This window comes from Seriola dumerili, unplaced genomic scaffold (assembly GCF_002260705.1).
Source record: "Seriola dumerili isolate Sdu_G_001 unplaced genomic scaffold, Sdu_1.0 BDQW01000043.1, whole genome shotgun sequence".
Lineage (NCBI taxonomy): Eukaryota > Metazoa > Chordata > Actinopteri > Carangiformes > Carangidae > Seriola > Seriola dumerili.
In genome coordinates this window covers 1,816,180-1,843,976 of record NW_019174298.1, presented here as the reverse complement: position 1 = coordinate 1,843,976, position 27,797 = coordinate 1,816,180, and the positions used below count along the sequence as shown (strand labels likewise).

The 27,797-nt window shown below is 42.7% G+C and overlaps 1 protein-coding gene across 1 annotated transcript in view; it reads right to left on the bottom strand.

Annotated features, from left to right (window-relative positions):
* The window catches only part of LOC111217278 (serine/threonine-protein kinase WNK2-like), a 39,115-nt gene that overhangs the window by 4,333 nt on the left and 6,985 nt on the right, over positions 1 to 27,797 (bottom strand). Inside the window, exons 2-25 of the mRNA XM_022739061.1 lie at positions 20,610 to 20,782; positions 20,166 to 20,386; positions 19,914 to 20,071; positions 17,784 to 17,872; positions 17,068 to 17,287; positions 14,607 to 14,886; positions 14,406 to 14,521; positions 13,688 to 14,069; positions 13,155 to 13,450; positions 11,344 to 11,996; positions 10,508 to 10,589; positions 9,847 to 10,011; positions 8,923 to 9,249; positions 8,727 to 8,770; positions 7,655 to 7,814; positions 7,436 to 7,552; positions 6,671 to 6,841; positions 6,337 to 6,379; positions 5,993 to 6,091; positions 4,806 to 5,605; positions 3,311 to 3,972; positions 2,329 to 2,555; positions 1,916 to 2,140; positions 180 to 278 (exon numbers count right to left, since the gene is read on the bottom strand). Coding sequence (XP_022594782.1) covers positions 180 to 278; positions 1,916 to 2,140; positions 2,329 to 2,555; positions 3,311 to 3,972; positions 4,806 to 5,605; positions 5,993 to 6,091; positions 6,337 to 6,379; positions 6,671 to 6,841; positions 7,436 to 7,552; positions 7,655 to 7,814; positions 8,727 to 8,770; positions 8,923 to 9,249; positions 9,847 to 10,011; positions 10,508 to 10,589; positions 11,344 to 11,996; positions 13,155 to 13,450; positions 13,688 to 14,069; positions 14,406 to 14,521; positions 14,607 to 14,886; positions 17,068 to 17,287; positions 17,784 to 17,872; positions 19,914 to 20,071; positions 20,166 to 20,386; positions 20,610 to 20,782 — 5,809 coding nt within the window. The remainder of the gene's footprint in view (positions 1 to 179; positions 279 to 1,915; positions 2,141 to 2,328; positions 2,556 to 3,310; positions 3,973 to 4,805; positions 5,606 to 5,992; positions 6,092 to 6,336; positions 6,380 to 6,670; positions 6,842 to 7,435; positions 7,553 to 7,654; positions 7,815 to 8,726; positions 8,771 to 8,922; positions 9,250 to 9,846; positions 10,012 to 10,507; positions 10,590 to 11,343; positions 11,997 to 13,154; positions 13,451 to 13,687; positions 14,070 to 14,405; positions 14,522 to 14,606; positions 14,887 to 17,067; positions 17,288 to 17,783; positions 17,873 to 19,913; positions 20,072 to 20,165; positions 20,387 to 20,609; positions 20,783 to 27,797) is intronic.

The following is a 27,797-nucleotide window of genomic DNA, read 5'->3' as shown; positions in this document are numbered from 1 at the left end:
GGTAAGTGGTAGGAGTAAAAATGGATGATGTATGTCAGGTGAAGAGGCCTGTGAGGAGAGTGAGATAGAAGATCCACTATATTTAAATAAAACAAACTTGGATAATAGAAAAGAGAGGTAGGTTAAATAAAGAGAAGATGGAAATGAGCGAGGGGAAATAGAAAAGAACAAATACAAACAGATGGACAGAGACACAGGTCCACTGAGGAATCTAGTGCGTGGTTTGCTACTAGATTTATAGGTGACTCTCTCTGACGTTTGGTGGTAAACCGTCCAGCCTGTAAAAATGAATATAAGAGGGAAGAAGAGAAGAAACAAGAGAGACACTTTGTAAAAGTGCACAGAGACTAGGATGAGAAACCCCCACCATCAAAAGCACCAGCAAAGGATACTAAGAAGGAGTGCACGAAATGCAGGATCCCACTATATTATCTGGTGATTAATGGGAAACTTAATTATCTTCCATCTGATGGTGGAATTTCAGCCAATAATTACAACTGATAATAGAGAGCCATATTAGGGGAGCCAGGAAAACAAAGCACCAAGTAAGGGTATTAAGGTCGTCTTCTTGGGTTTGATTATTTGTTTGTCTATTTATTTATTTATCATTTATTTGATGAGGTCAAAAAAATATTAGATTGTTTATAGCTTGGTGCAATTTGCAACAGCTGTCCCGAGAAGTGCTTATAGCATAAAACCAGGAAATACACTAGAATAAAATAAATAAAAATAAAATAAATTTAAACCACGACATTAGAAAGCAAGAAATTGATTTCACAAAGATGAGCTTAACTGAGGCATACATCTAATAAAAAAAATTCAGATAGAAATACAGCAGCACAAAGCTGTTGAGGTCTTGACTATCCTAAAGTTCAACTAGCTTGTTATGTATTGAGTAAATTAAAACATTTCAAACTAAAAAAATATAGTGAACTGCTACAGCTCCAAGCACAAAACTGGCACCTTGGAGAAGAATTTAAGAGATACAATCACACTTTATAAGGAGAGATACTGTGGTCAATAAAACTCTTTCCCTTCTCATCTCTATATTCAAAATATTGTTAGCAAACTACAAAAAGAGCCATGTCTTATTATCTATCACTTGTCAAAAATAGGCAAGAGTGCAGTTACCAACCTTTTAGCCTAAAAATGTGTCTGTCTCTGTTTTGGTGGGATTGTCAAACTTGCAGTAGACTGATAAATAGATTAACCAATCATTTGGTAATACGATTGCTACTGAAAAACAGTGAGCCACCTTTATTAAATGGTATTGATCATTCAATCATTATTCTCTGTACTTTGCATTATAGTAAATCAACTGTGAATAATTTTCCATGTTTTCCTTTATGTTTCATTTTAAGTACCTGTGTATGTGTCATTTTTACATCCAGTTTTTGACATAAACTAATATCAACTCACTGTTCGTCACCCATTTTATTTCTCCTAATGCTACACAATTTAATTATTGGATATTTATCAGCAATTATCGGTTATCGTTATCGGCTTAGAAATTCCACATCGGTGCATCTGTATTATTTGCAACACAGATGGTATGTAACACAAAACAATACACATATATAGCACAAGTGCCACTTCTGCTTTCCTGAATACAACAGATGCTAGCCATCTGATGAGTAAATTTACAAATTTGTGTGTCAAACATATGGCTTTAATGTTAGTGAATATATGTGGTGTTTAAGTGGTTCTACATACAGTGAAGTATGAAGTGGTCCTGTTTGTGTCTGTAATCCTTCAAGGTGAAATGCTTTTGATCCTTCTATTTGTACAATGTTGTCCATGGAGGGTATCGACAACATTAACAATTTTAAGCTTTTACCTTAACCCTAATGGCGGTATAGTAGATAGCATGTCCCATCCACACACACCAGCATGCACATGAACCTATAATGTGTACCTTGGCCAGGGCCTGCTTGGGTGGCCATTCCATCACTGTGTAGGCCAGAGTAGATGTTGTCTGAGGAGAAAGAGCCCTTCAAGGAACAGGGTTGCTGTGTGTGGACCTGCTCTGGGGCTGAATTGGGCTGATTAGCGGAGCTGGAGCTACCACTGGAGTGGGCAGAGCCATCTGACAGAATTGAACTTTTAGCAGGAGAGCCGGATGAACTGGCAGCACTTTCACCTTGGCGCAAAAAAAAAGACACAAAAAAAAAAAAGAAGAAAAAAGCATGAGTCATAGTGAATCACTCTGTGAATCACACACTCCCACAGTTTTCTGAGCCTGATGCCATCCCTGTGTATCCTATTTTGGCAAAATGTGTGCTTCATAAATCCCAAATCACCCCACAATCCCAACCCACACACACACACCTTTCCTCTCAGTGGTGGTGTTAAGGTTGTTTTTAAGTTGCTGCACCATCGGATTGAGCAGTTTTCCAGCCTTGAGCTTGTGTTTGCTGGCCCTACGCCTGCGGCCACTTGGGGGTGCCGCATGAAGTAGGCCGACGTTGGGGGGCAGAGTTTTGCCCAGCTCTTTGTACAGACGCTCAATCTCACTCCTCTGGAACGCCTGCAGCTCAGAGATCTCCTTCATGTGTCTGTTGAGAAGGTACAAGGAGAGAAAAGACAGAAACTAGCTTAAAAGATTTACGAAAGGCCAATGACAGCCTGCTTTTCAATTTCATGGTCTTTTTTTCCAAGCCTCCTCAGTAATTTACTCTCTGCATAATCCACTAAAGCCTCTGTCATTACGGCTTGCAGTGATGATACCTGCGTCAAGAGTCATTCTCTCCTGATACAGGTTTCGGGTTACTGATTCATTCAAACACCTCTCCTCGTCTTTCAGAAACAAGTCGGTTGAGTTGTTGGTTACTTCCAAGTACCATAAATGTAAATGAAATCATGCAGAGGGACATATCTGCACATACACTAATAGAGAACTGAGGATAAAGTTTTAACACTTGGTTTTATGAGCAGACCATAAATTGTGATATTTCAGTTTAAGCTGTATTTATCAAGACTGTTTTTTTTACTTAACAGTACTAAACTAAATGCTTAGTTTGCAGCTGTGGTTCTGGCTAATACTGTTGCTAAATGATTTTTGAAAACTGGATTAATGTACAGCATCTTCAGTAAATTCAAGCTATTTTGCAATCAGTGCAGTCAGACCATGAGAACTGAAAAGTCAAACATCTGTATTGTAGGAAATATGAAAGAAATTCTTTCGTAAATAAATTCTCTAAAAACCAAGTATTGTATACTGACTAACAGTTTAGATAACTATTCATGAAAACACTGCCGACAAACTTTGCAACATATTTGTGCAGCTGTGAGTCCATGTGTGTTACTTTACTTTTCTCTCAGTTTTTGTAGCTCCTTCTTCATATCAGCATCCTCAAACTCAGAGTCATTGTCACTACTGATGTAGGATGAGTGGGCATGTCCTGCAGCAGGCGAGGGAGCGTGACCATTCATTGCCACAGGCTGTCGGCTTGGTGAATCAGAGCTCTGCTCACTTTTGCTCCGACCAGAGCGCCGCAGGAAGGCCACTGCCCTCTTCATGAGATCGCTACCACTGTGCTCAGACAGGGCATGAGGTGGGGGAGCTGGGTGGGCCGGAGGGAGAGCTATGCTGCTGCTATCCTCATCTGCTGAGTCAGAACAGAGGTGAGAGGAGTGGTGGTAGTGGTGATGGGTCGGAGTGTCAATGGTCTGGGCTCGGGGGATATGGCGTGGGGTGACATCAGGGCTGGAAGTGGGTGTGGCATGGAAGAAGTTTGGAGGGGCGGAGTAGCGGTTACAACTAAGGGTTTTGGATATTGCTGCATTCTCATCTTCAGCTGCCGTCACGGAAGACCTGCCCACAGCCACACTGCCCTTCTCTTTACTGCCTGCACCCTGCGTCTGGCTGTGAGACCCTCCTGAGCCACTAGAGGGTGCTGCAGAACTGCAGGTGCTGTAGCTTGTCTTGCTTTTCTCTAAACGACTAATGACATCCGGTGGAGTAGGGATGATCTGGAAGGAGGAGAAGCTCATGTTCATGACAAAATCAGATTCCACAAATATCATCAACTAATGCACTGTTCAAGCAACAAACCAGACACAGGACAAACAATGGCATGTGTCAAGTCATGCCCTATAATGTAATATAATTTAGTCAAATGGCATTTGTATTGTGCAGATTTGCTCATTAAGAGCAAAAAAGTGGAAAAAGGGTTCTTACTTGAAAACGGTTTTTGGAGCTATATGAACTGGAGCTGGCAGTCACATCTCTTCCTTTCAAAGCCCTGCTCGCCGCTAAAGAGCCAGGGAGGAGAATTTATTTCAAAACAAACCAATTTCAAACTCTCATGCAGTAATAATGTGATATGGACGTTACATAAACAATGTTACCTACCTGCCACTGCAGAATCACTTAGTGCACCCACACTCTCTGTGCGCTCAGGAATCTGAGGCTGAAGAGAGAAAGAGAGAAGGGTGTGTGTGTGTAGGAGGTTGCAATCATTTCAACAATGGAAAATGGTAAATAACTAGATGTGGTAGATCAGTGTAAGGCTTGCTATTATCCTCTCCTGACCTCAGTTTTGTCTGAATAAGTCAAACCCTGATTCAAAATGAAGCTGCCAGAGAAAGAGATCATGATGAATTATCGTGCTGACAGCAGTAATTTTGTTACCCTCCCCTCTTTCTAAACACAGTATTATGCTTGCTTTTTACAGCCAATAGTAAAATCAATAGCACAGTACAGGGAAACAATTTAATGATCATTCCATTTATGTAGCTTCTAACCAACTCACACATACACACACACACACACCACACACACACACACACAGAGTGTATTTTACCAGTGGGTCGCCCTTCTTCTTTGTAAGTGCTCCCTCAGTGCTCTGGCCATCTGAGACTGGAGGAGAGCCGACTCCCTCTGCACTGGACGCCTGGGGGTCAGATGTCGTGCTTGAAGGCTGGGAGGGAGCATGCTCCTGGTACAACAGGTTTCTCAGCTTCTCATCCAGAGTCTTGATGGTGCGGTCAACAAACTCCACCCTGCGTGGTCCCTCACTGTCCGACTCTCCTGGTCCTCCACCTGCTGGCTGCTGGTGGCTTGACAACTGGGAGTTCTGGGAGGTCTGATGTGCTGGACTCTGGGGCTGGGAGGTAACTGTCCCAGGTTGCATGGACGTGGCATAGGGTTGCTGCAGGACCACAGACTGATGAGAGCCCAGCTGAGGGGGTAGTTCTCCAGTAGGACTGGCCTTCTCATTGGGCTGATTGGTTTGAGACGAGACCAAACTACCAACTGCTCCTTTATCATTGGCATTCACATCCAGAGAGACAGGTGGCACAATAGCACAGCATGGCATGTCCGTCACCATAGAGACAGCAGAGATGCAAGGTTCTTCCACAGGAAGGGAGTTTTGATGGCTCACACCAGCAGCAGCATGGGCATGTTTAGTTACACTTGGCTGAGTCTGCTGGACATGGGCTTTGCCAAGGTTTTGGCCTGGAGGTTGCACCGAGGTCTGAGCAGCAGAGGGCAGAGAGGAGGAGGAGGATGGGCTTTGCGATGATAAAGATGCGACTGGGGTAGTCATTGCAGTTGTGTTGTTGTTGGGCCTGACTGATGATGAAGCAGACTTTTCAGATTCTGAAAAAGGAAAGAGAAGAGTTAATTAGGGGCAGAACAGATTGGGAGTTAAACAGCCAAGGCCATGAGGAAGAGGGTCTGGGTCCTGTGAGTGCCAGAGTGTTACATCACTGCTTTTCTTCCCCATCAGGCTCTGTCAGCTGGAGTATAAATCCTGCCCTTCATTTCTGCCTAGAACCACTGCAGAAGCATTCTTACATAACTGACCCCAACGGATGAACTGCACAGACGCACACTTTAATGCATGTGCAGCGCCTTCAGTATAAACAGCAGCAAGTCAGACACAACGATTCATTTTATTCTTTAGAAATTATACTCCTGGCAGAAAAAGCAAACCCTCACATTAAAGAATGTGGTTTAGTAAGCAGTGAGTAATGTGCAGCATACCCTGGGCTGTAGAGGTGTGTGATGTAGTCTTCTCTTTGTCTAGCATGGGCGTCTCAGCTACAGGGCAGATGATAAACCAGCGCTTGCCAGTGTGGAGGACTGTCAAGGACAGAGAGAAAGAAAAACTCATAACTCACTTTAAAGCAAAATAACGAGAAAGAAAGAATGGGAGAAAACAAACAGATTTTTAAGTAATTCATTAAATCATTCTCATTCCAGTTCCTCATCTAGCAGGCCTCTTAAATATCTAAATGTACAAGGAAGCAGCTACGTTTAACTAGAACTGGAAAGTGTGAGTGGATTAGAGTGAATATGAGTGAGTTTCTGGTAGTAAAAAGCCTTACCATTTTGTTGGTACACCAGCTGTGGGGTGCTGGGTGCTGAAGCCTTCAATCCCAAAAGAAAAAGAAGGATTACTACAAAGAGTTGGTGCAGGTGCGTCAATTAAATAGACATTTAAAGGGTTTCCACAATGAGCCAAAGAGCTGAACTTCAGAAATACATTCAGTTAGATCAAAATGTCACATCAGCAAGAATGGTATTTTTGGCATCTCTTGTTGGCAGCATTGCATGCAAAGTCATCTTGAGAGTGCTGTCAGGGTGATGTATCCAAGGCAGAGGCACTCGTAGACGGATTGCGCTATCACAACTATTAACCATCAGCAGTTCCTTTCTCACCTCTGTTCCCAGCGTGTCAGCTCCTTCACTCTGTTTGGGACTGCCTCCCTGGTCAGAGTTCCTCTCACCCTCGGTGTCCTCACTCAGCATGTCCTCAGCTTTGTCCACAATGTCCTTCAGCTGTTCAATGAAGACGTCTTTCTCCAGAGGTAAAATGAAATCATTCTCCACCTGAAGGACAAAATGGAGATAAAGACATCAGAGCTTTAAAAGCAATGCTTGAAATAAAACTGTGGTCATGACTGTGCGAGGAACAGATGCATGTTTATGTGAAGAGTAAACAAAATGATTGAACTTCGACATATATTCTCTTAATGTAGTTTGCTGCCAAGATAAAGCAAATGTTGTCTTTATTCAATTTAAATCAGATGAAGACATTTACATCACTTGCTAAGTATATATATTTCTAAGCATTTCACATCACAAAATGTAATTATACATATTGCTTTAGAAAGCTTCACAAAGAGGTATTTGCCTTGGACGAACTATTTTATACATGATAAGTTACTGGAGCAGTTATGCCATGAAATATTCATCTTTCTATCTATAAATATGAGCCCAATATGACTTGGTTGGGGTTGGAGGAGAGAGAAAGAGCAAGAGAGAGACAGAAAGACTTTTTGCTGCATTGCAGCTAAGAACAGCAACACAGGGAGTTTCAGAGTTCGGAGCCATAAGAAAGCATCTCAGGAAATTCACATCTTACAACACACTACAAAGACCTTTGTACCAATTGAACAGGCAGCGTTTTTGTCTCCTACATACCATGTATATAGCAATCTCCTCTGGTGCATCTCCGTCCAGATCAAACTTGAAAGTGACCATCTTATGGTTATGAGTTTCCAACTGACACTCTACCATCTTATCCCCAGTGTTACACACCTGCAACAAGAGCAGATGCAATAAATACCTTGTCTACTATCACATTATTTTTGAGCATGGTCTTAAATGTGCTCCTTGTTGGAATATATTTTGGTTACTCACATTGAGCATGCTGAGCTTTGGTCTACTAATCTTCTCTTGACGAGAGCGAGTGCGTGTGGACCTGCGGTGGTGTTTGCGGACTTTGCCTTCCCCTTTACTTCCTTGTGTCCCCTCACAACCATCACTCATCTCCTTCCCTGACGTGGCATCAGAGTTGACACTAGTTTTGGGAACAAACAGCAAGTACATCAGTGTAAGTGCTGCTTTTTCATTATTACCTGAATACAGAACACACAGCTTCACATTTTGTTGGGCTATTGTGGTTTCAAGATTAAAAACATACCTGTAGTTGTACTCAGTACCATCAGAAACTAACAAGCAACAGATATTAAAAAGATATAGAGTTTATTGCTGCTCTGGAATGTCTGTAGGATTTGGCTGAAGTCTGATATATAAGCCAAGCGTGACACTAAACTCCACATGAGCTTCAAGGGCATATAAATTTGTGAGGGATTATCTATTTTCTATCCATTATGAGGGAAAAACTGACTTTATGAAATAAAAAGGAGTCTTAGCTACTGCTGGTCACAGTGATATGAAAGATCAAGAGAGTGACATCAGTGTTCATCAGAGTGCTCTCTAGTTTTACAGACACGTTTGTGTCATCGGTCAACACTTTGCCAGAGAAAAAGGAGAGAACCTCACAAACTGCACAATTAGGTCCACATTACAAAATAAATAATATTGACAAACAGCATCCTTTTTACTTTAGGAGAAGAGCCAGCCAGTTAGAAGTTGTTTGCTGGAACGCCCTCAGTGTTTTCTAAAGATAAACAAACAATGTCTCCTCCAGAAGTTTAAACCAGAACAACAACAACAGTACAAGGTTCTGCTAGGCATCCTTTCAACATTTTCAGAGTTTCTACATTTTTAAGTCTGAAGTAGGAGAGGTCCAAAAACTGTTAAAGACCATCTGCATTATGTCAACATTACTGTTACTGCTTATTAGGCAGAAAGTTCTCTCTAGGGATTGTCCATTTGACAACACCTGAGATTACTCTTATCCAGTGTGCATTTATTAGAAGGACAACCTCATGGACTTGCCACCTGCTGAGGAAAAATAAAATAGTACCTGTCATAGCTCTGCCCTGCACTGTGCTTCTCTGAAGCTGGATCCTACAGACAGAATGAATGAATAATAAATTAGAGTAACATGTATATAAGTGAAAGCACAATATTACATGTTAGTGCATAGTATCACTTCAAAGCAATGTGGACAGAGGAAGAAATAAGCTGTGGGGACTAAAAAGTGAGTCATGTGTCCATACCTCCGTGCTGGTCTCTGTTGGACCTGGACCTGCTGCTCCTGTTAGAGTAGTGAGATGTTTCTGCTGAGTCAGACTGGAACTGGCAGACCCAGATGATGCTCTCTGAGACTCAGAGGTCTGCAGCACAGGAATTTGGCTCTGAAGCTGACTCTGGGCCTGGGCCTGCAGGGCCAGCTGGCATTGGTTATTGTTGTCCAGATGGGCAGCAGTGGTGACTGTGCCTGGGTCAGGCCCATTCTGCATAGGTGAGGAGAATAGTGTAGGCTGGACTGGCTGAGCAGAGGGGACAAGCTCAGGGTGGCTGATCTGGGCCTGCTGGGGAACCTGCTGTAAAAGACAAACGAGATAACACATTATTATTAGTAATATAATTATTATTATACATAATCATTTCATCTAGGAAAATTCGGAATCCTTTGGAGACATATTGAGATATTCAAACATATATTTGGCTGTTGCGCCATTTCCTGGTAAGAATTCCTACAAAATATTCTTACAGTATATATAACAACTTGTATCAGCAAACACTTCAGTCATTTTTTCATCTGCATTATTTAATTAATCTGATATTAACTCTATGCTTCAGCAACAGAACAACAGCACAGTCACTTTAAACACAAAGCTTTTTTGCGATGCAAACAAAACTGTAAAAACAATCTGAAAAAAGAATCAGAGATTTTGACAATCAAAGGCTCACTTAAGTAAAACCACCTTTGACACACACAAACACTCAAATTCCAGTTCACACCTTCTTGGTAAACATCTGCACTTCATTGCAGCCATCATAATTACCTGTATCAGAGGCTGAGTGCTGCCATTTGTGGGAGGGTGTGTGTTTTGGGACAGTGAAATGTGTGTGTGTATGGGATGGGTGGTTAGTGCAGATATAAATGCAGGTTGTGAATGAGAGGCTTCACATCTAACACTCTGCTGCAGAGCAGTGGTGGGCTGGTGCTGTGGGGATGTGGGTCCCATCTTACCCAGCATGGGTGAGGGAGAAGGTATGAGGGACACTGGGATGGGTGAAACTAACGCATTTTCAATGTGCAGAGGGGAGAGAGGGGAGACAGAGGGGGTTACAGGAAGAGTCTGTCCAGGAGAAAGGAAGACGTGATTAAGAGAAGAGGAGGTTGAAGGGTGAGGGGCAGTGCAGGATTGAGGATAGGAGGATTCACAGTCAGTCACAGCTGTCATCACCTGGACTGTGGGATACTGTGAGGGAAACTGAAGGGAAAAGAAAAAGGGAAGAGACAGAGGAAAATCAAATAATCTAGAGAACCTCAAGTTCAAGCATAGGAGGATGATTAATCAAGACAACTTGCTTGCTTCAAGTCAATATTGTTACTGCTCTGTAAATATAATTCAAGCTAGAAGAATCTGCTGAGACATATAATAACTAAGACACAAGAAAAATGAATGGGTATTATCCAGGTAAGATCATTGTGAGAGCAGTGAGAGCAGACAAACATTACCTGGGGTGGGTGTGTTGGTGGTAGAGAGGTTGATATCTGCAGAGGTTGGAGTTGTTGATGGACAGTAGCCTGAGCCATTGACTGTTGAGGAGGAAGTGGCTGGGCCAGCATACTGGAAGCAGACTGGCTGAGATTCTGCCCATGGCCCTGTCCATCTTGTCCAAGTTGTGAAATGCTTTGACCAACAGGAATATTCTACAGAAGAAAAAGAAGAAGAATGAGAAAAAGAAGGAGGAAATTCAATAAGGGATGGCGGGGGCAGGGATTCCAGTTTCATCTTTCAGTTTGGAAATCTGCATTTCCTGCTATTGAGCCAGATCAGAATAGCTCACATTTTCCATCCTGTCTCTAAGCCTGGAATAAGTCAGAATCTACTGAAGTAGATTGTACCACAAAACAGACAAAGAGTAAGCCTGGGAGGGCTGGCGGATGCAGCAGCTAAAACCGCTGTTATTGTTTTCATTACTGTTTCCATTATCTCTGTTGGCTGTTGTCCGAGGAAACTCCTGTTTATTGGGCTGTTCATTTATTCATTCACCCTACTGTCCACCAACACAGCTGCTTCCAATTCAGCTGCACCAAATCAAAACCAGGCACCATAATATGAGAAGGACCAAAAGTAGTTACAGCACGGCCCTAAATAACATTGTTAACTTGTTTAAGTGCATGGTTTTCTGTCCCTCCCACAGTGAGTCCCACAGTGACAAAGTGTGTTGAGACAAAGGCGTTCTACCTGGTTCAGGAAAGCAGCGATGCAAAGATAGGGTTGAAACTGATGAAAAATGAAAATAGGGCGAGGTCAGAGGACGGAAAACGAATAAAAAATTAACAACTGGGGCACTATGTATGCCACCTAGCTATAATCTACTGCATCAACACTCACCTGCTGGACAACATGTGCAGGCTGGCTATGGAGGGAAGAGGCTGGAAGGTTCTGAGGAGTCACTACCTGGGTAGCTCCTCCATAGGTCTGTGGAGCAGCAGTAGACTGTGCAGGCTGGTACTGGCTCTGAGATGGAGCAGTCTGTTGTTGCAGCGCATTGAAGGTAGAATGTGCATAGCTCTGAGAGGCAGCATCAGGTACACCTGCAGCAGGGTAACTCTGATGTGTGGCTGCAACCTGCACAACTGGGGTTGCTGTGAGATGAGGCTGAGAAGCTGGGGTCTGAACCTGTTGGACTGTGGACTGGGATACACCCTGGCTCTGCTGTGGAACTGCTGTTTGCACAGCTTTCTGGCTGTGCTGCTGTAGAGTTGAGGTTTGCAATTGTTGCTGACCAGGAGACTGGAGACTTTGAGCTTGGTGGGTGGGCTGTTGTGCCATTTGTTGGTGTATGGGACGCACAGTATCTTGGTTATGCTGGAGTTGAGGTTGAATATAAGCCTGCCCAGCATTTTGTGTTTGTTGTATACTGGACTGAGTATTTTGTGGTAAGGGCTGTTGGTGCTCTTGCTGAATGGGTATCTGTTGGCTGTAAAGTGCTGGTGTGGAGGAGCTCTGACCAGGCTGCTGACTTGGCAGTTTGACTGTAGCTTGGATGTGCTGCAGTGCACTGGGAGCTTGTGCAGGATGACACTGGGCTGTGGCTGCCATAGTTGGGGCTACAGATACAAGAGAGTAGCTTTGTGCTGGCTGCTGTGCTGGCAGGTTGCCTGCTCCTGCTGCTGCTGCTGCTGCTGTAGTCTGTTGCTGAACTGGAGTAGGATATCCTGATGCAGACTGAGCCTGTTGTTGAGGTGGAGCCACACAGTTCTGACACGTTTGATGCCCTTGCAGAGGAAAAGTTAAAGAGCTTGCTGCTGTTGCCTGCTGCTGTTTATGGCCTGGTGCTTGGTGGCTCTGTGCAACATGTTGTGGCACAGCTGATGCTGAAATACTTGCTGCAGCTTGGGTCTGTTGCACACTTGGAGGTGCATAACCAGCTGAGTTGCCTGCATGCTGGATGTTGACTAAACATATACTAGCTGGGGCTGGTGTTGCAACACTGGGCTGACCAGCATATGGAGCAGCAGGGTAGCTGTGTCCAGGCTGGAGGTACTGCAGTGGTGTGTGCACTGCTGTGCTGGAAGAAGGCAGGCCCTGGACAGGTGATTGATTCTGGTGACCTGCAGAATTGGTCTAAGGAAAAAAAATAGAGAAATTTAAGTTAGACCTTCTTGGCAGTGAATTTTTCTGGTCATGGATAAAATCCCACAAAAGCTAATAACTGTGCCAATTACATTAACTCATACCGGATGCAAGTATGATGAAAGGATGAGGGATAAAAATAAGTTAATGAAACATCTTTTTCAACAATGAGCAGGCAGTGACAGGTGTGAGCTAAAATAAGGACACAAGGGAGAAATAGCAGGAGACCAAGAGGAGGGAGATCAGACAGTGACCCCTTCTTCAATCAGAGGCAGTCTATCCACGGCAAGCTAAGAAGACATACAGCTGTAGCCTGGGGTCAGTAAAGCAGAAAGGAAAAAAATATTAAAATCTAGGTCAGTTCTAGAAGGGATTGGTTAGGATTAATCAGCAGAGATTGCGCCTGTTAGAGATTGTGCCATTGTCCTCCGACACGAGCAAGCTTATGATTTCTAAGAAGACGGTCAGCTCTGGGGGCCTATGCAGGCAGCAAGACTCAGACAGTAGACAGGAGATCAGACCAGCTCCATGCAGAATAACGTTGTGCGTCCTACAGGCTGGGAGAAATCAGTTAAGCAGGTGTTGGCCTCATATGGGAAAATAAAAACGACTTGTCTGCTACTGTGACCTACCACTCCCACAGCCTGGGTAACTTGCTGCTCTCCAGCACAGAATCTATCCTCGCTGTCCTGGAGGGGTTCTTGGTCCCGAACTGAACTGCCACTCAAGACACGACTCTTCAGACTGCCGTCTCCATCACTGCGAGCAGGCCTATGGGCGGCTGAGGGGTCAAGCAGTGAGGCTTGGGTGGGTGTGGTGTGACAAGGGGCTGCTTTGCGGCTGATTATATTGAACAGGGACTTCTGCAGCAGTGAGAAATCAGAGCAATCACCGGAACCTTTCAGCCGACCATAACCAGGGGTGGTCACTGTTCCACCAGAGGACGGGCAGTATTTTAAGTCACATGGACACTGGTGTGTCGGCATGACAACAGAAGGGTGGCGGTGGCTGCCCTCTCGTGACCTCAAAAGCAAAGAGAGGCAGGCCTGGCAAATGTGGGATTTATGCATTCCAAGATGGTGGTTATGATGAGAGGTTATACTCAGAAGACTACTAAGGTCAGAGTGTCTGCGTACACTTGGCACAGGCAGTGTTAAGTTCTCACTGGCGGCCTCTGATGTTGGCCTGATGCTGGTGTCACTAAGGCGGCGGTACTCAGAGGGTGAAGAGACAGGGGAGACCTGCAGCATTGGCAGAGCACTTTGAGAGGGGAAACCATCCTCAGCCTCTGAGTGAAGTTCAGAGGGGCTGAGTTCTGACTGGTTCTCTAGTACTGTGGGGGTGGGACTGATTGATCTCTGAAACTGACTGAGGGCGTGGAGTTGAGCGATGTGGTTTTCCCTGTGAGTGTCAATGACAGGGGCACTTCCTCTCCGGACTGCTGCTCCCAATCGAGTCCTGAGCTCTGGGCTCAGTGTTGCGCCCCATATTTCACCCTTTTCACAGGAGTGAGGCCGATCTGTCAGAAGAGGGTTACTGCTCTGGCACTGATTGAGCAGCAACCCAAAAGCAAAACATGTGTTACTCAAAATGAACAGATCATTACAAAAGAAAAGGAATTATATGATGAGATGAGGATGAACAAACTTGCTTGCCAGGACATGTGCATGTAATGTGCATGACTAGGATAATGAAGATTGATCGTGTCCAAATAATGTATGGCATGTTGACTCTGCAGATGAACGTTCTTTTTAAGTGTGGGGATGCAGCACCTGCATTCGATTTCAAGGCCACATGAGCAGTGGCTGCTTTCAAAAGTATGTGTTTCTCAATGAATCTGAATGTACATGGTCCACCTGGGTGTGTATGCTCTTGATACAGACCTGCTGCGTTGCCATAGTAATAGGCTCCAGCAGGGACTGGTAGAGGACACTCTGCTGGCTGCTGTGGGAGTCTGAGTACACAGTGGAGCCCATGCCACTGTCAAGTGTGCCGTCTGCTGCAGAGACACACAAATCATGTACTCATAAAAAAGTCAAAGATTAAGCTCATGTGTTTTTGAGTGGAGGAGAACAGAATCTTACATGTCACTGAGGTGGCACTGGTTGGTAGGTTACGCAGCCTGTTGTGCTGGTCTACCTCTGGCTCTTCTGGTTCCTGCAAAGGGGGCTGTCCTACATGTGCAGCCCCAGCAGAGATGCCCTGAGACGGTGTGATCTGGACCCTGTGTCCTCCTTCACCCTGATTCACTGCAACTGCAGCAGACACTGTTCTCTCTCTTCTCCATTTGATCAGTGCCACACGGTCCCTGATCGACTTTCCCACAGTTTTAGCATCACTCTCGTGGAAGAAGCCAGACTCCACCTGACAAAGAAAAGGGAAGAGCATGACTTGCAGGATATTTTTAGCATTGAGCATGTGAGAGATGCATTAAAAAGGGGAGTGGATGAGGGAGAGAGAAAGAGCAAGAAAAGGAAGGAATAGAAAATCTATTTTAAGGGGATCAGAGCAGTGGGAAACTATTCCCTTTGTCAGCAGTTGGTTCATTACTCACAACAGGACTGTTACATCTACAAATAACAAAGATGAAGACAGTGTATAGAACATATGGTTATAAATGCATATAAGCATCATTAGCACAAAAGCAAGAATGAAAGACCAGAAAAACGACATCCACAAAATGACATCTCCCAGGTTGCCTGTCAGGAGAGAAATTACTCATTAGTTTGATTGAGCAATGGCATGACATGGGAGCATGCTGGTCATACAATTTCATTGTGCTGTTGGTCCACATGTCTGCTCTCATCCCCAAGGCAATTGTTACAGAGAGGCCTTAATCTTTTTTTCTGGCTACACAGCCTGGTCAAGGCCAAAACAGCACAGACAAATCGAAGGAAAGAGAGCATACAAGAAAGAGGGAATGAGATGTGTGGGAGAGAGAGAGCAAGAACCAAAAGGAAGACACAGTTTGAAACAAGAGACAGAACTAGAATTACTGCCTTGCGGTTGTATGCCTCCGCCAACCAGCCCAGTTGCAGGAAATATAGTAACATACAGTTACATTGTTGATTAATGGCCACAAGTATTTTTGCAGAACATTATGATGTCACGGTGAAGTTAACCATTGACCATTTGGATATAAAATGTCATCACTTCATAATTTTATCCTATTAGACATTTATGTTAAACTGTGTCATAATTAGCACATGAATTCAGTTCATCCTTGAGTCCAAGTAAATGTTTGTGCCAAATTTAAGAAACTTCCCCCAAGGTGTTACTGAGACATCGTGTTCACAAGAATGGGATGGACGTACAGACAGACCAATGGAGAACGCGAAAATGTAAGGGCTCAGGTCCTGGCTGCCGCCGATGTGGAGGCATTAAAACAGAAAGCCTTGGAAAGCAGGTTATGTCCCTGATTGGATCAGTTGGTTGAGTATTAAGCAAAATGCTTAAGCCATCAATGGGCAAACCACTGTCAAAACCTTTACATAAGGCACATACAGACTATGAGATTTCAGCAGTCTTATAGGTGTATTGTCGGCCACGCTGTGCCACATGGATCTAATAAAAGTGGGTATGACAACAGGTTTGATGTGTGTTGACTGTATGATGATTAAAACCTGCTGAATGGTAGGCTACGACACAAGTCAATATCCAAGAATATAATGTCATCATGTGCAGCTAAACAATGCATTGATGTATGTCATTTCATGCAACATTCCTATTGGTTGGTTAGTAGACGCAGGTCAAAGCAGCAGTCACATTGTGAGATAAAATCCTAAATATCTGACATCGTCAGAATTTGGTCCCAGTCTAACTTTTCTTGCAAGACCATGACAACAGCAACCTTTGAACCTCTCTCACAGCAGGACCACTGCTTTGGAGCCACGACCAAAGAGTTTCACTGAAACCTGTTTAGGCTATTAAAGAACAAAGCCTGACAATTGCAACATTTACATTCTCCAGCTAAAGTTAACTCGATTCACTTGATCCCATAACGCAGTTAAGGAAACTTTCATGGTATTGCAGAATGTTAGATGAATGATATTAAAGGCTTGAGGTCAGTATCATCATGACTCCCACACAGAGAGAGCTTTGTTTATTTCCGGACCAGGTTTTTATTGGTGGGCCTGTGAGCACCTTATCTGATGATCTACACTGAAGAAGACCATGTAAACGAAAGGAAAAAATAAAACCCAATCTCTGTATTCCTGGAAAAGCAGAGAAAGTTATCACTAGCTATCTGCATTTGAGTGCATTCCCCACTGATGAGATATGAGCACTCCCAGCAGCTAGACCACACTAAGCCACAAAGATATGCAAAGCATAACAAACTGTATCAACTAGCATGGGTTAAAACTAACTTTTGGAAACTAAATGCAAAGTATGCAGCTATCTATAGATGACAGTCAAATATCTTCAGGCTTCTCAGTGCAATATGAAACAAAAAAAAAAAAAAAAAAAAAAAAAGATAGGTCACAGGAAGCCAAATCCAGATTTATCTCATAATACTTTTACATATACGAATAATTAGTCACTCACCATTTCTTGTGCCACAACCTCAGGCACCTCCTTTTCCAGGTCAAATGCGAACTCGATGGCTCCACTCTCCTTGTACTTCCCTTTTAACTTCTTGTGGTCCTCCACCCACAGTTTGAGGGCTATTGAGGCCTTTTTCCCATCATCCTCCTCAGCTAGCTCAACCCTCACACCTGTGTCCTCAGCAAAGAAAGCATGGTTCAACAAGTCCTTGATGGTGTACCTGGGAGAAGGAACAAAGAAGCTCAGATTCTGGCAAAATCATGTACTACACACTGCAGCCACTCATCTGTAATATCGAGGGTTTGCAGATAGACTTGGCATCAATATAGTTAGCTGTGGTACAAGAATCCTGGTGTGTGAGTGAGTGAAAGGGCATCTTGGTCTGGTCTAACACAGTAATTATACATACATGGTCACAGATTACCTGTGCTGCCAGGACAAGTCAATCACTGAATTCAATCATGCTTCAATAAAAAAAAAAGACACTGGAAGCTAATTAAGGGTTATTTTCCCCTCTGTACACAAACGTATTACGTAACAGAACTGAATTGAAAGACATCCTGCAGATATGGAGGGAGACTGCAGTGCTGCTGAGAGCCCAACTGTCAGCGCCACAGCAATGAAGCAGGGGAGGTGAGACAAGGCACGAAAGATGAGAGGGCACCTTGTGGGCCCTGTGGGCTGGATGCTGGACAGTGATCGGGACATTCACTCACCGCTCCTCCTTCTTTTGGCAGATACATTCCCCAATAATCTCCTTGATTTCAGGATCCATGACCTTGTTGTAGCTGGCTGGCTTCACTCCCTGAGGAAGAGGAAACATAAACAAAGCGCTGAGGACATGCAACAAAAGGATACTGTCTTGATGAGAAATAATCATGAAGGAAAAACAAAAGAAAGAGTGTATGGGGATGTTTTTGTGATACACCTCCCTAGATCTTATGTTTTAAGAATCACACACTCGCACCCTGCAGGCTTGTCGACCTGGACAGAGCACGGCAGCTGCGGTCAGCTTGAATTCAGGTTGCAATGGAGTCCAAAAACCACAAAAGGCATCCAGAGAAATCTCTCAAACCACTTCTGCAGCATAGTCAACATCTCTTCATGTAAAAGCTCAATATATTCACAAAATTATAGCTTAATGCACAATCTCCATCTCAACGCTCAGACACAACCTTGATGAGTTCATTGGTAGGTGTGTACACTGATTTGTGCACGTTGAGCACACATCTCCTGCTCTTCCATTTGTCAGAAGAAGCAGCTGTCTTGAGTCTGCCCTGGTTCCTGATGTTGCTTTGTCTTTTACACTATAATTAGAACACAGCTGGTCTAAATTCCTATGGTATTTTTACTGCTCCGAACATCCTGAGCATATGGATGGACAGTGAACAAGTGGATTATGTGGTAGGAGTGCTTTGAGAGGTTTCTATAGACATTTTTCTTTTACACCGATTTGATTCTCAGAACGTTTTGGTTATATTATCACTTTTAGCAATTCAAAAATCCTGCACACTGTCTAACTTGCAATTCAGAATTTTTTTGCAATCTTTTCCGAAACGTCGCAAATAAATCAGGCCTGATAAAGATCTAGCACCGAAACATGCAAATAAATTGTTTATTGCAAGTTAGACAGTGTGTGGGACTTTTAAATTGCTACTTTGAATCCATTCATCCTGCTCCTATCCACCTGCCTCACTAAATGTAGAAAGTGTTCTTCTGTTTTAGAATATCACTTTTAAAATGGTGGAATTTTTCCTAACACTACATTTTATTTAGTCCAGCGCTCTGACCTTCGGTACAAAGTCTAGTTTTTTTACAGGCACATCTTGCCCACTCTCTCTGAGGTGCAGCATTATGTGTGGTGTTGACATAACTTGTAAGATCGTTAAATTCTGAAACAGACATTTTCTGCATCTCCGAGATAATCTATGTGCATCCTACACTTTAGCATTCCACCCAATTATGCAGCTGCATACTTTATGCATTCAGGGAATAGTTTAAAGCTATCAGGGTTTCTCTTTGATAAATCTCCTATTAATATCCTGCAGTGCTCCCTACAGGGCACTCTGCTATGCATATGGTAACAATGCAGAGAACAGTATCTAGAGACAGCTGCATTGATGCTGCCCAACCATTAATATGGGCAGAGGCCTTTGCTTCTTTAACAGCAGGTGAAAGAGTCATCTCTCAGATTCCAACCCTGCCAAGTCTCAGGGGTGGAAAATCAATACTCTTCATCAAATCAGGAGGTCTATCATGAGTTTAGACACCCCCTAATCTAAAAACAGTTGCAGTGTGCTTTGCTAGCAGAGGCACACTCATTGAAATGGAATGGAATACAGCCTTTAGGCTTTATCTAAAAAACAAAGGAGATTTGGACTCCCTCTGTGACTCCATATGGCTCATTAGATTCTTTACCCAAGAAATTCAAGACTGAGGATCCATATAGCTGAAAAAACAGAGCAGATCTTGTACTCTGCAAAAAAAGCTGCATTTCTTCAATTAAAAACTCACTGGACTTTATATGTTATCAAGCAATTAAAAAACTCCTTACCTTTCTATGCCTCATTTTACAGGTTCACAAAGCATGAATTATTACAAAATGCATGCTACAAGCAGGTTCTCTGTGCTCTGGCTTGTAAGTGTTGCATACAATATGTGTGACAGCTAATACACAATTAGTGCAGGCCCTGTACAATAACAGTTAAATTCATTATTAGTATATTGTCACAGCTGTTACTAAGGTTATTGGTGTTTACTTATCTATATGAAATTTGCAGTGAATATTTTCTCTACATATCAAATTTCTGAAACAAGCAGGAAAATTGTACAGTATCTGGACTCACGCTTGTGACTTTGCGGTAAATCTGAGCAGCATTCTGACATTCAGAGTAGGGGTATTCTGAGGTGGCCATCTCTAGCATACACATGCCAAAGGCGTAGACATCCACTGCCTCGTCATAGTGCTCCTCATACATCTCTGGAGCCATGAACTCAGGGGTGCCTGAAAAGAGAGAATGACCAATGGATACAACATTTTCTCTTTTACTGTTTTACCTAAACCATGAATGTGAAACGTTACATTACAAGTCTCCTACCTATGACACTCTTGGCAAAGGAAGCTGCTTTGAGTGTTGCGAGTCCTAAATCCCCGATCTTGACTGACCCTGTAGGTCCAGTGATAAAGATGTTATCACATTTGAGGTCTCTGTGGATGATGGGTGGGGTCCTGGTGTGGAGAAAGTGTAGGCCTTTCAGGATCTGTCTGCACCAGCTCCTCAGCACCTTGGGCTTCATTACCTTGAATCGCTTTAGATAGCTGTAGGAAGGAGAGGGAAACTTGTTACCAGACGATCATGAGTTACAAAATATATTCTCAGTAACACAAAGACATTTCTGTGAAAAATGACAGAAAGTAAGCTCACTTAACCTTTGTAAAAAATCTATCTATGCCACATATAGTTGTTTGAATGAGTGATGTTTTCTTTCCACTTATTAGTCAGGAGTTACCTGTCCTATATTTGCCTTCATGAAGTACTCACGTTTTTAAGGTCCCTGACGTCATGAGCTCTGTTACTAGAACAATGCATTTCTTCCCTTTAAGGGATGACTCCCAGAAGTCATAGAAACGGACAATGTTGGGATGTTGAAGACCCTTTAACATCTCTGCTTCCTCCTTAAAGCGTTGACGCTCCACTTTTGACAGTTTACGATCCTAGTGGAAAGACGACAGATGCAGCAAAAAGAAATAATGAATGTCAAACTCTAACCATAGATACTAATTATAACATATTTGCTTCACAAGCACTACCAGATGGAAGAGGCCATCACCTTGGAGGCTCTTCCGTGTACATTTTAAATTTGTGCATCCAGTGTGTTTTAGTAAGTGGGAAAGACAGTGAGTGAGAGAGAAATTAGTGTCAGTCTTTGAGCTATATACATATTTGTATTTGGACCATATGTATATCAAAGATGATTACAATCTGCACTTTGTGTGAGTGGAAAGAGTCCAGATCACTGGCTTTCTCGAGCAAGAGAAAGACGACTCAGCTTACATATGTATGTGCATGATATTTAGAGTACATGTATTTAAAGTGTAATACTAGTCAGATGTGACCTCTCACTTGTTAGTTTTAATTTATCCAGAAACATGGAGGCTGTGCAGTGACATAGAAGGGTGACAAACCACAGCTACAATGAATCCAGGGGGAGAATGAGCCCCACACGTTAACATGGTCACGCCCATGACACACTGCAGCTAAAGGTTACATGTCATTGATCTCTTCCATCTTTCTCCATCTTTTTCACTTCACATGTTCACTCTCTCATCCACTACCTTTTGCTGCCTTCCCCCTCCCCCCATATCTGCAATCCGTCTCCCTCTCTGCACCACTAACACCAACCACTCCCTTCTCCATCACCAAACATCCCACGCACACACGCGGAAACACATCTTCCGTAACCACTCCCTCTCAATCCCTTCCCTCTCTAGTTCTCTGTAAGGCTGAGCCCACACTCAGAACACCTTGCTCTAAGTAGCACCAAGGGTTTCTTTACTGCGATTTCCCTTTTTTAAACCACCACAGCAACGACTTATGTAACAAACACATACGTACACTCAGCACTGAGCATGGACTAGAGCGCGACCCCACCCCTTACAGAGAGAGACTATACAGACGATGGAATGCAATGAACACAACCTAGCAAGATCTAATCTATTTAATTATTCAACCACAGTGAACTCCCACTGAGATGATATAGCAGAAAAATACAAAAATCAGCCTGAATAACCTAAAAATTATCAATGAAGCAAGATGAGCTGTGATGAAATGTGTTGAAGGAGTGGAGTAATAGGATGATAAGCATGGCGTGTCTGTGTGTGTGTATGTGGCATATCAGGTTTTGTGTGCAAGTGTGTGGGGGGTGGGGAATTTCACCACACTCTTCTGAAGTCCCATGAATAATTCAGTTCTGCAGAGAACCCTTTTTACTGAGGCAAGCTGAGCAATGGAAGGCTGGGGCTGGGGCCGCCCAGGTTGGGCTAGGCTATCCCCAAGTGCTCTTTGCTGCACAGGAGCAGCACATGGACTGAAGTCTACCTGAAGCACAGGTCTAAAAAGAGGGAGTGAGGAACGAGACAGACAGCTAAAAGCTAAATTTAACCCTTGAGCAATGCAGTTTTCTTGCCTTCAGGCAATACTTTTCTCTCATCTCCACATTACTCCTTTTTCTTTCTTGTTCCCTCCTCCTCTCATTATTTCTACTCATCTTTGAGGAATCCTGCAGCTTTTCCTAAATAACCCCCATAACCCCCACCACAGAGTGTTCCCCAAGTCCCAAACACACTCCCCACACACACCTCCATTTGCTCTCCCACTTCTATTTTCTGAGCACACACTAGGGCTTCTGCATAATTCAGAAGCCACAAGTAGGAACAGAGGTGTTGTGCACAGTATGAGATGCACAGACAGATACATATGCACACTGAGACAGTAGAAGAATGTCACTCCCAAGACATACAAACATGCACACAAACCAGACAAAGCATATCACAGAAGCATCAATATGAGACTTGTTAATTTCTTCATAGTTATTGTGAGGGATGTGAGCCCTGAACAAACATGACTCATTATTGCATTATATTTCAAATCACAACAGTGCTGAAAACAGAAACATAAAGTGTTTGTGTGCATGTTTTCAGAATCTTATCAAGCCTGCGCTGAATACCTGTTCAAAGAAAAGGCTCAGCTGGCTACAGCAGCGCATGGAGCCGCCCAGGCGAGGTTACACACACACACACACACACACACACACACACACACACACACACACACACACACACAAAGCCATACTGGGCAGCAGGGACAGAAAAATAGATTGTGACATTAGCAGGAAGCAATCTATAAGCACTCTGCTGCCACCCACTACATCTGTGTGCTGAACTCTATTACCTCCACAGCTCCTGTAGCTCATACAGCAGCACAGACATATCAGAATGAAATACCAAAACAGTGGGCCTCTGGAGGCACCAGGTAATAGATTAAAGTATTAGTCCTGGGAACTTTGCTGGTTCATATACCATGTAATTGCAAAACTATGTGTTGAAATCAAGTTCCTAGCCTAATGTCACATGTCATTTTTTACTGCATACTGTCCATTTAAGAATAAAGCGCCCTTAGTGTGCAGAGATGGCTATCAGCTCAGCTGCTTTACCTGAGGATCTAAGGGTAGACACAACGATGCTGTAGGAGTTACAGTTCCCAGTTAGAGGAGCTAATTGGTTTTAATATAAAAGGCTCTAGTTGTTCCACTGTCAACTAATAATCAGCAATGTATAATGTGACTATGGGTAGAACATTACACTGAAACATCCTATGCTCAGGAATGTACAGTCAGCATGCACCGGTAGATGGTATCACTCCAGTCATCCTCAGGTCACAACAAAGTGGATATCAGTATGATTCCTTGACAAGTCTACTTTAAAGTACCCAAATTTATTTGGACACTTGAAAAACCACAGATTTTTAGTTTATAAGTGCAACATACTGGATAAAGAAACTGCTATGCCATTGTTGAATCTTTGATACACAAATAGCTTAGATTACTGAAGAGTGTGATGTGGCCCTTTTCATAGAAAAAAATAAGATGTGTAATGCAGTCAACGTCGCTAATCAAGATAGATTATTAGCCTATCAAACTCATGCAGAGAGTAGAGACAACACACGTAAAGCAACACAAATCTGTCAAACAATGAGCATCCTTCAAGTGAAATTACTTCTGGGAGATTGTGTTTTCCAACACACACAAATACTAAGCTTACAGTAGAGAGCTATGAAAGCATGTCAAAGGATTTACCATTAAATTGGAATTTCTGCCATGAACAGAAGCGTAAAAAACAAAAACAACTTATGATCAAACAACATCACAAACATTAACGGTGTGTACACATACAGTGCAGGCATAATTGTGTGTAGACAGGTGAGTCAAAACATTGTTTCGCTAACAACAGAAAATTTTTCCTGCAGTAATTGCACTTTTTGTTCAATTGAAAAAATGTAGCAAAGTGTCACAGGGATTGAGGGGGCTAAAGCAGGATGAGTGTCTACAGCTGATTATCCACTAATAGAATCAGACTTCTTCTAGAAAGGAAGGGAGCTGTGGGGTAAAAGAGTGTTGAGGCAGACCACCTCTCTGGAGCATCAATCTAATAGACATATCAGGGCGACAGACTAATCCGCGCACACACACACACAGAGGCGCGCACACTCACAGAGGCACGCACGCATGCACGCACACACACACACACACACACAATGTTCTCAAGTACAGAAAACTTTACAAACAAAAATTCTGAGGGTGAAAACTCATGGATAGTGTTTTATTAACACCAACTCCCATCTGTTATTATAAACTACATTCTCTCTCTCCCTCTCTCGCTCACTCACACACACACACACAGACAGACACACAATTAGATTTAGAAATGCAAAAAAGCTGAGTCACGACACTTATAAAGATGGATTCTTCACATCTCACACCTGGAATTACAAAAACAAAATTAAGGGTGTGAATAATCTTATATAAAACTTTAGCCTAGTAAGGTACAGACAAATTTTGGTAAGGCTAACAGCAGGTAAACAGACTGTTTTCTATTAAATTAGTTTATTATCATAAAATGTTAGTGGTATACAAAAGCCAAATGACTAAAAATATATAATAATTAGTTCTTCTCATTAGTCTCTTGTATTAATGGGCTTTCATACGGAGCTATAAGGTACCACTTTCCAACAAACCAAGTTGGTACTGTCACCTGTAAATGTGTGCTGGTTGTCACTGGTTTTAAATTTTTAGACATTGGTGCAAATGCATCTATAAAATAACCCAAGTCACAATCCTAATGGTGAAGCTAAGAAGGTGGAGGACAGACACCATCAGTCCATCATAATAGCACTACATAAGACCATTAGTCTTATGTAGCGCTCCTAATTCTAACCTGTACTTTTGATTAGACAAAGTTCACAAGTTTTTACCTAATATTCAAATCTCTAAGATCAATGAACCAGTGAGATCCCCAGCCAAGGGACTAAATGTATTAGGAGAGTAACAGGTTTCAGCATTAGTCCTAATTAAGGCAGCTAAATTACACACAATGTTAAGTTGGTCTTTCTCCACAGGGTTGTGTTCCTAATTACAATTTCCTCTTTCCCTCCTTAACTTGACCTCATCCTGATCCTTCGTTAACAAGGAGCAGATTAGCAACATTTGGAGTTAGTAACAATAGTGTGACAGGGATTTATATTCAGTTTGTCAACAACTTCTACTATAAAACCTAGACAGCTAAACCCAGTATACTCTATATGTGTCACAACATTTGGCTAAGAAGATTAAGGAAGAAAATATTTCATCTCAGGATGTACTTAAAAACTGAACTAAAACTGGACTCTTATGAAATCACATTTAAAAAGGTAAACCTATAAAAATGTATTTCTTACGCACTTATATACTTCTTACGTCTTACATTAGTTGTGAGGACACTCATTGACATAATGCATTCCCTTACCATAACCTCAAGCATCACAAATAAATTCTTAACCCTAAACCTAGATCCATGTAATTCTAAGCGGAACCCTAAAATCAAGTCTTAATGCTCAAACAGCCCTTTGAAGTTGTGAGGACCGTCCAAAATGTCCTCACAACAATGGTTGTAAGGACATTTTGAAAATTGTTCCAGACAACCATGGAAAGATGTGCATATACACACTGAACGGACTCGAGCCCATGGCCGCTGCGATTAGGACTAAGCCTATATGGTACATGGCCTACCAGGTGAGCCACCAAGGCGCCCTGCTTTAGAACACATTTTTAACACTGCAATGAAGACTTAGGTCCAGTGAGAATTATAATAATAATGGTGCTTTATTGATCCATGCAGTATGAGTCTCTTGAATGCAGGGCAGGGTGCGAAAGAAAACCACCCTACAGCTGTGTCTTATTCACAGCTTATTTAGACATTTCAACAATGAGCCTGTTTGGACTCATGGCACACTGCTGCCAGGTTGGAGAAGGTATGCTAATTTACTTGGCCACTCTGCCACCCTCTGCACCTATCCCTTATAACAGATGACTATTGCAGTGCTTTTGCTGCTGTAACAAAAGCTGCTGCAGACGAGCCATGAGCCAGCAGACTGCCCGTAGCTGAACTGTGTCCCATCAGTAATGGTTGCAGGAGGCTTTGGCCAGTAGCTGTACTGGTCACTCCATTATCTCTGTTTCAGTGTTACTCTGCCATGCAGCCACTCTACATCGAAGATGTGCTAATTGGCACACTGGCAATCATGGTGGCACAGCATAATATTTTAAATGAGGAAAAGCTGAAGAGGGGAGAGAAAAAATCTGCATGTTTCAACCAGCCTTGTCAAGGGAGAGCCTAAAAGACAAGAACAAGATGACAAGCCACTGTGATACTGTGATAGTAAGACAATAATGATGTTGAAGTCTCAGTCTATGACCAAATGATTACACTGCTCTCTGGGTGTGTTGGGAATGAGCTAAGAAGAAATAAGGAAAAGCTATAAGGAGAAGATGTATGACAGACACCACCACACCCACAACACCCTTATTTAACAGTATATAATGACAAACAGCTCCAAAGCAAAGCATTACGCCACTGGTGCACTTAATGACTGAAATTAACAGTAAGTGGCCCATAGTGAAAGGCACTTGCAGTATGTTTGTTGCATGAGTGTTAAAGTGTATAAGTGTGTCTGGCTGATTGTGACTGGGAGTTAGCCAATATGGATTAGAGCATACAAACCTCCTGTAAACCTCTTTCCTGTCACAGACTAAATACGTAGGCTGACAAACAAACAGTTCTTTGACACAGAGACAAAGAAGCAAAAATTGCTGATTACACACTTGCCTCCTGAAAAGACTAATTCTGGTTATGCAACGGCCATGACAACTGCCGACTGATCACATCTTTGTTTAGGGCCCGACTGACTCTGGATTTTTGAGGCCAACACCGATATCAATATTTGAGTTTTAAGAATCAGGTAAGTATCTGTAAATATTGCCAATATTTTTATTTTTCCCCTCACACATCACATACACAGATATTCTTAAAAAGGATCCCTCAAATTTGCAGATGCATTATGACAAAGATATGTAGTGAGGTGTATGATATTTTATGGTTGAACTTCATTAAAAAAAATTTGTGATAAAAGCATATTTCTGAACTGCAAACTCTACAGAAATTAACTCACTGCAAACTGCAAACAAAAAGGCTTGTGCTGAATTTGTTTTTGCAAGGGAAAATGGCCATCATAATTTCCCAAAATGATCTGGAGGTGGTGGTCTCCATGACAATCCTCTGACACACTCTTACTTGGTTAATTAGATGGCCAGCTGACCATTAATTTTGACAATGAATATTAATCAATGATATTTATCCTTTATTGTGAAAACCTGCAGTCAGCAGCAGAGAGCATACTAGGTCATGTTCTTGGCTTTTTCATTTGTAATCTACAAGTCTTCATTGTTGACACGAAGCAGCACTAACTAGTATGTCCAGCAGAACCTGAGACACGACAGCTGGTGGTGACATCTTCAACACACACTCTTGCACAGACACATTCATGCTTAATGGGAACGCACAGATACTCAGACAGATTGTAAAAACCATACCAGCTACAAATAGCTGTGGTGCTATGATACCCAGGGTGGCAATTTCA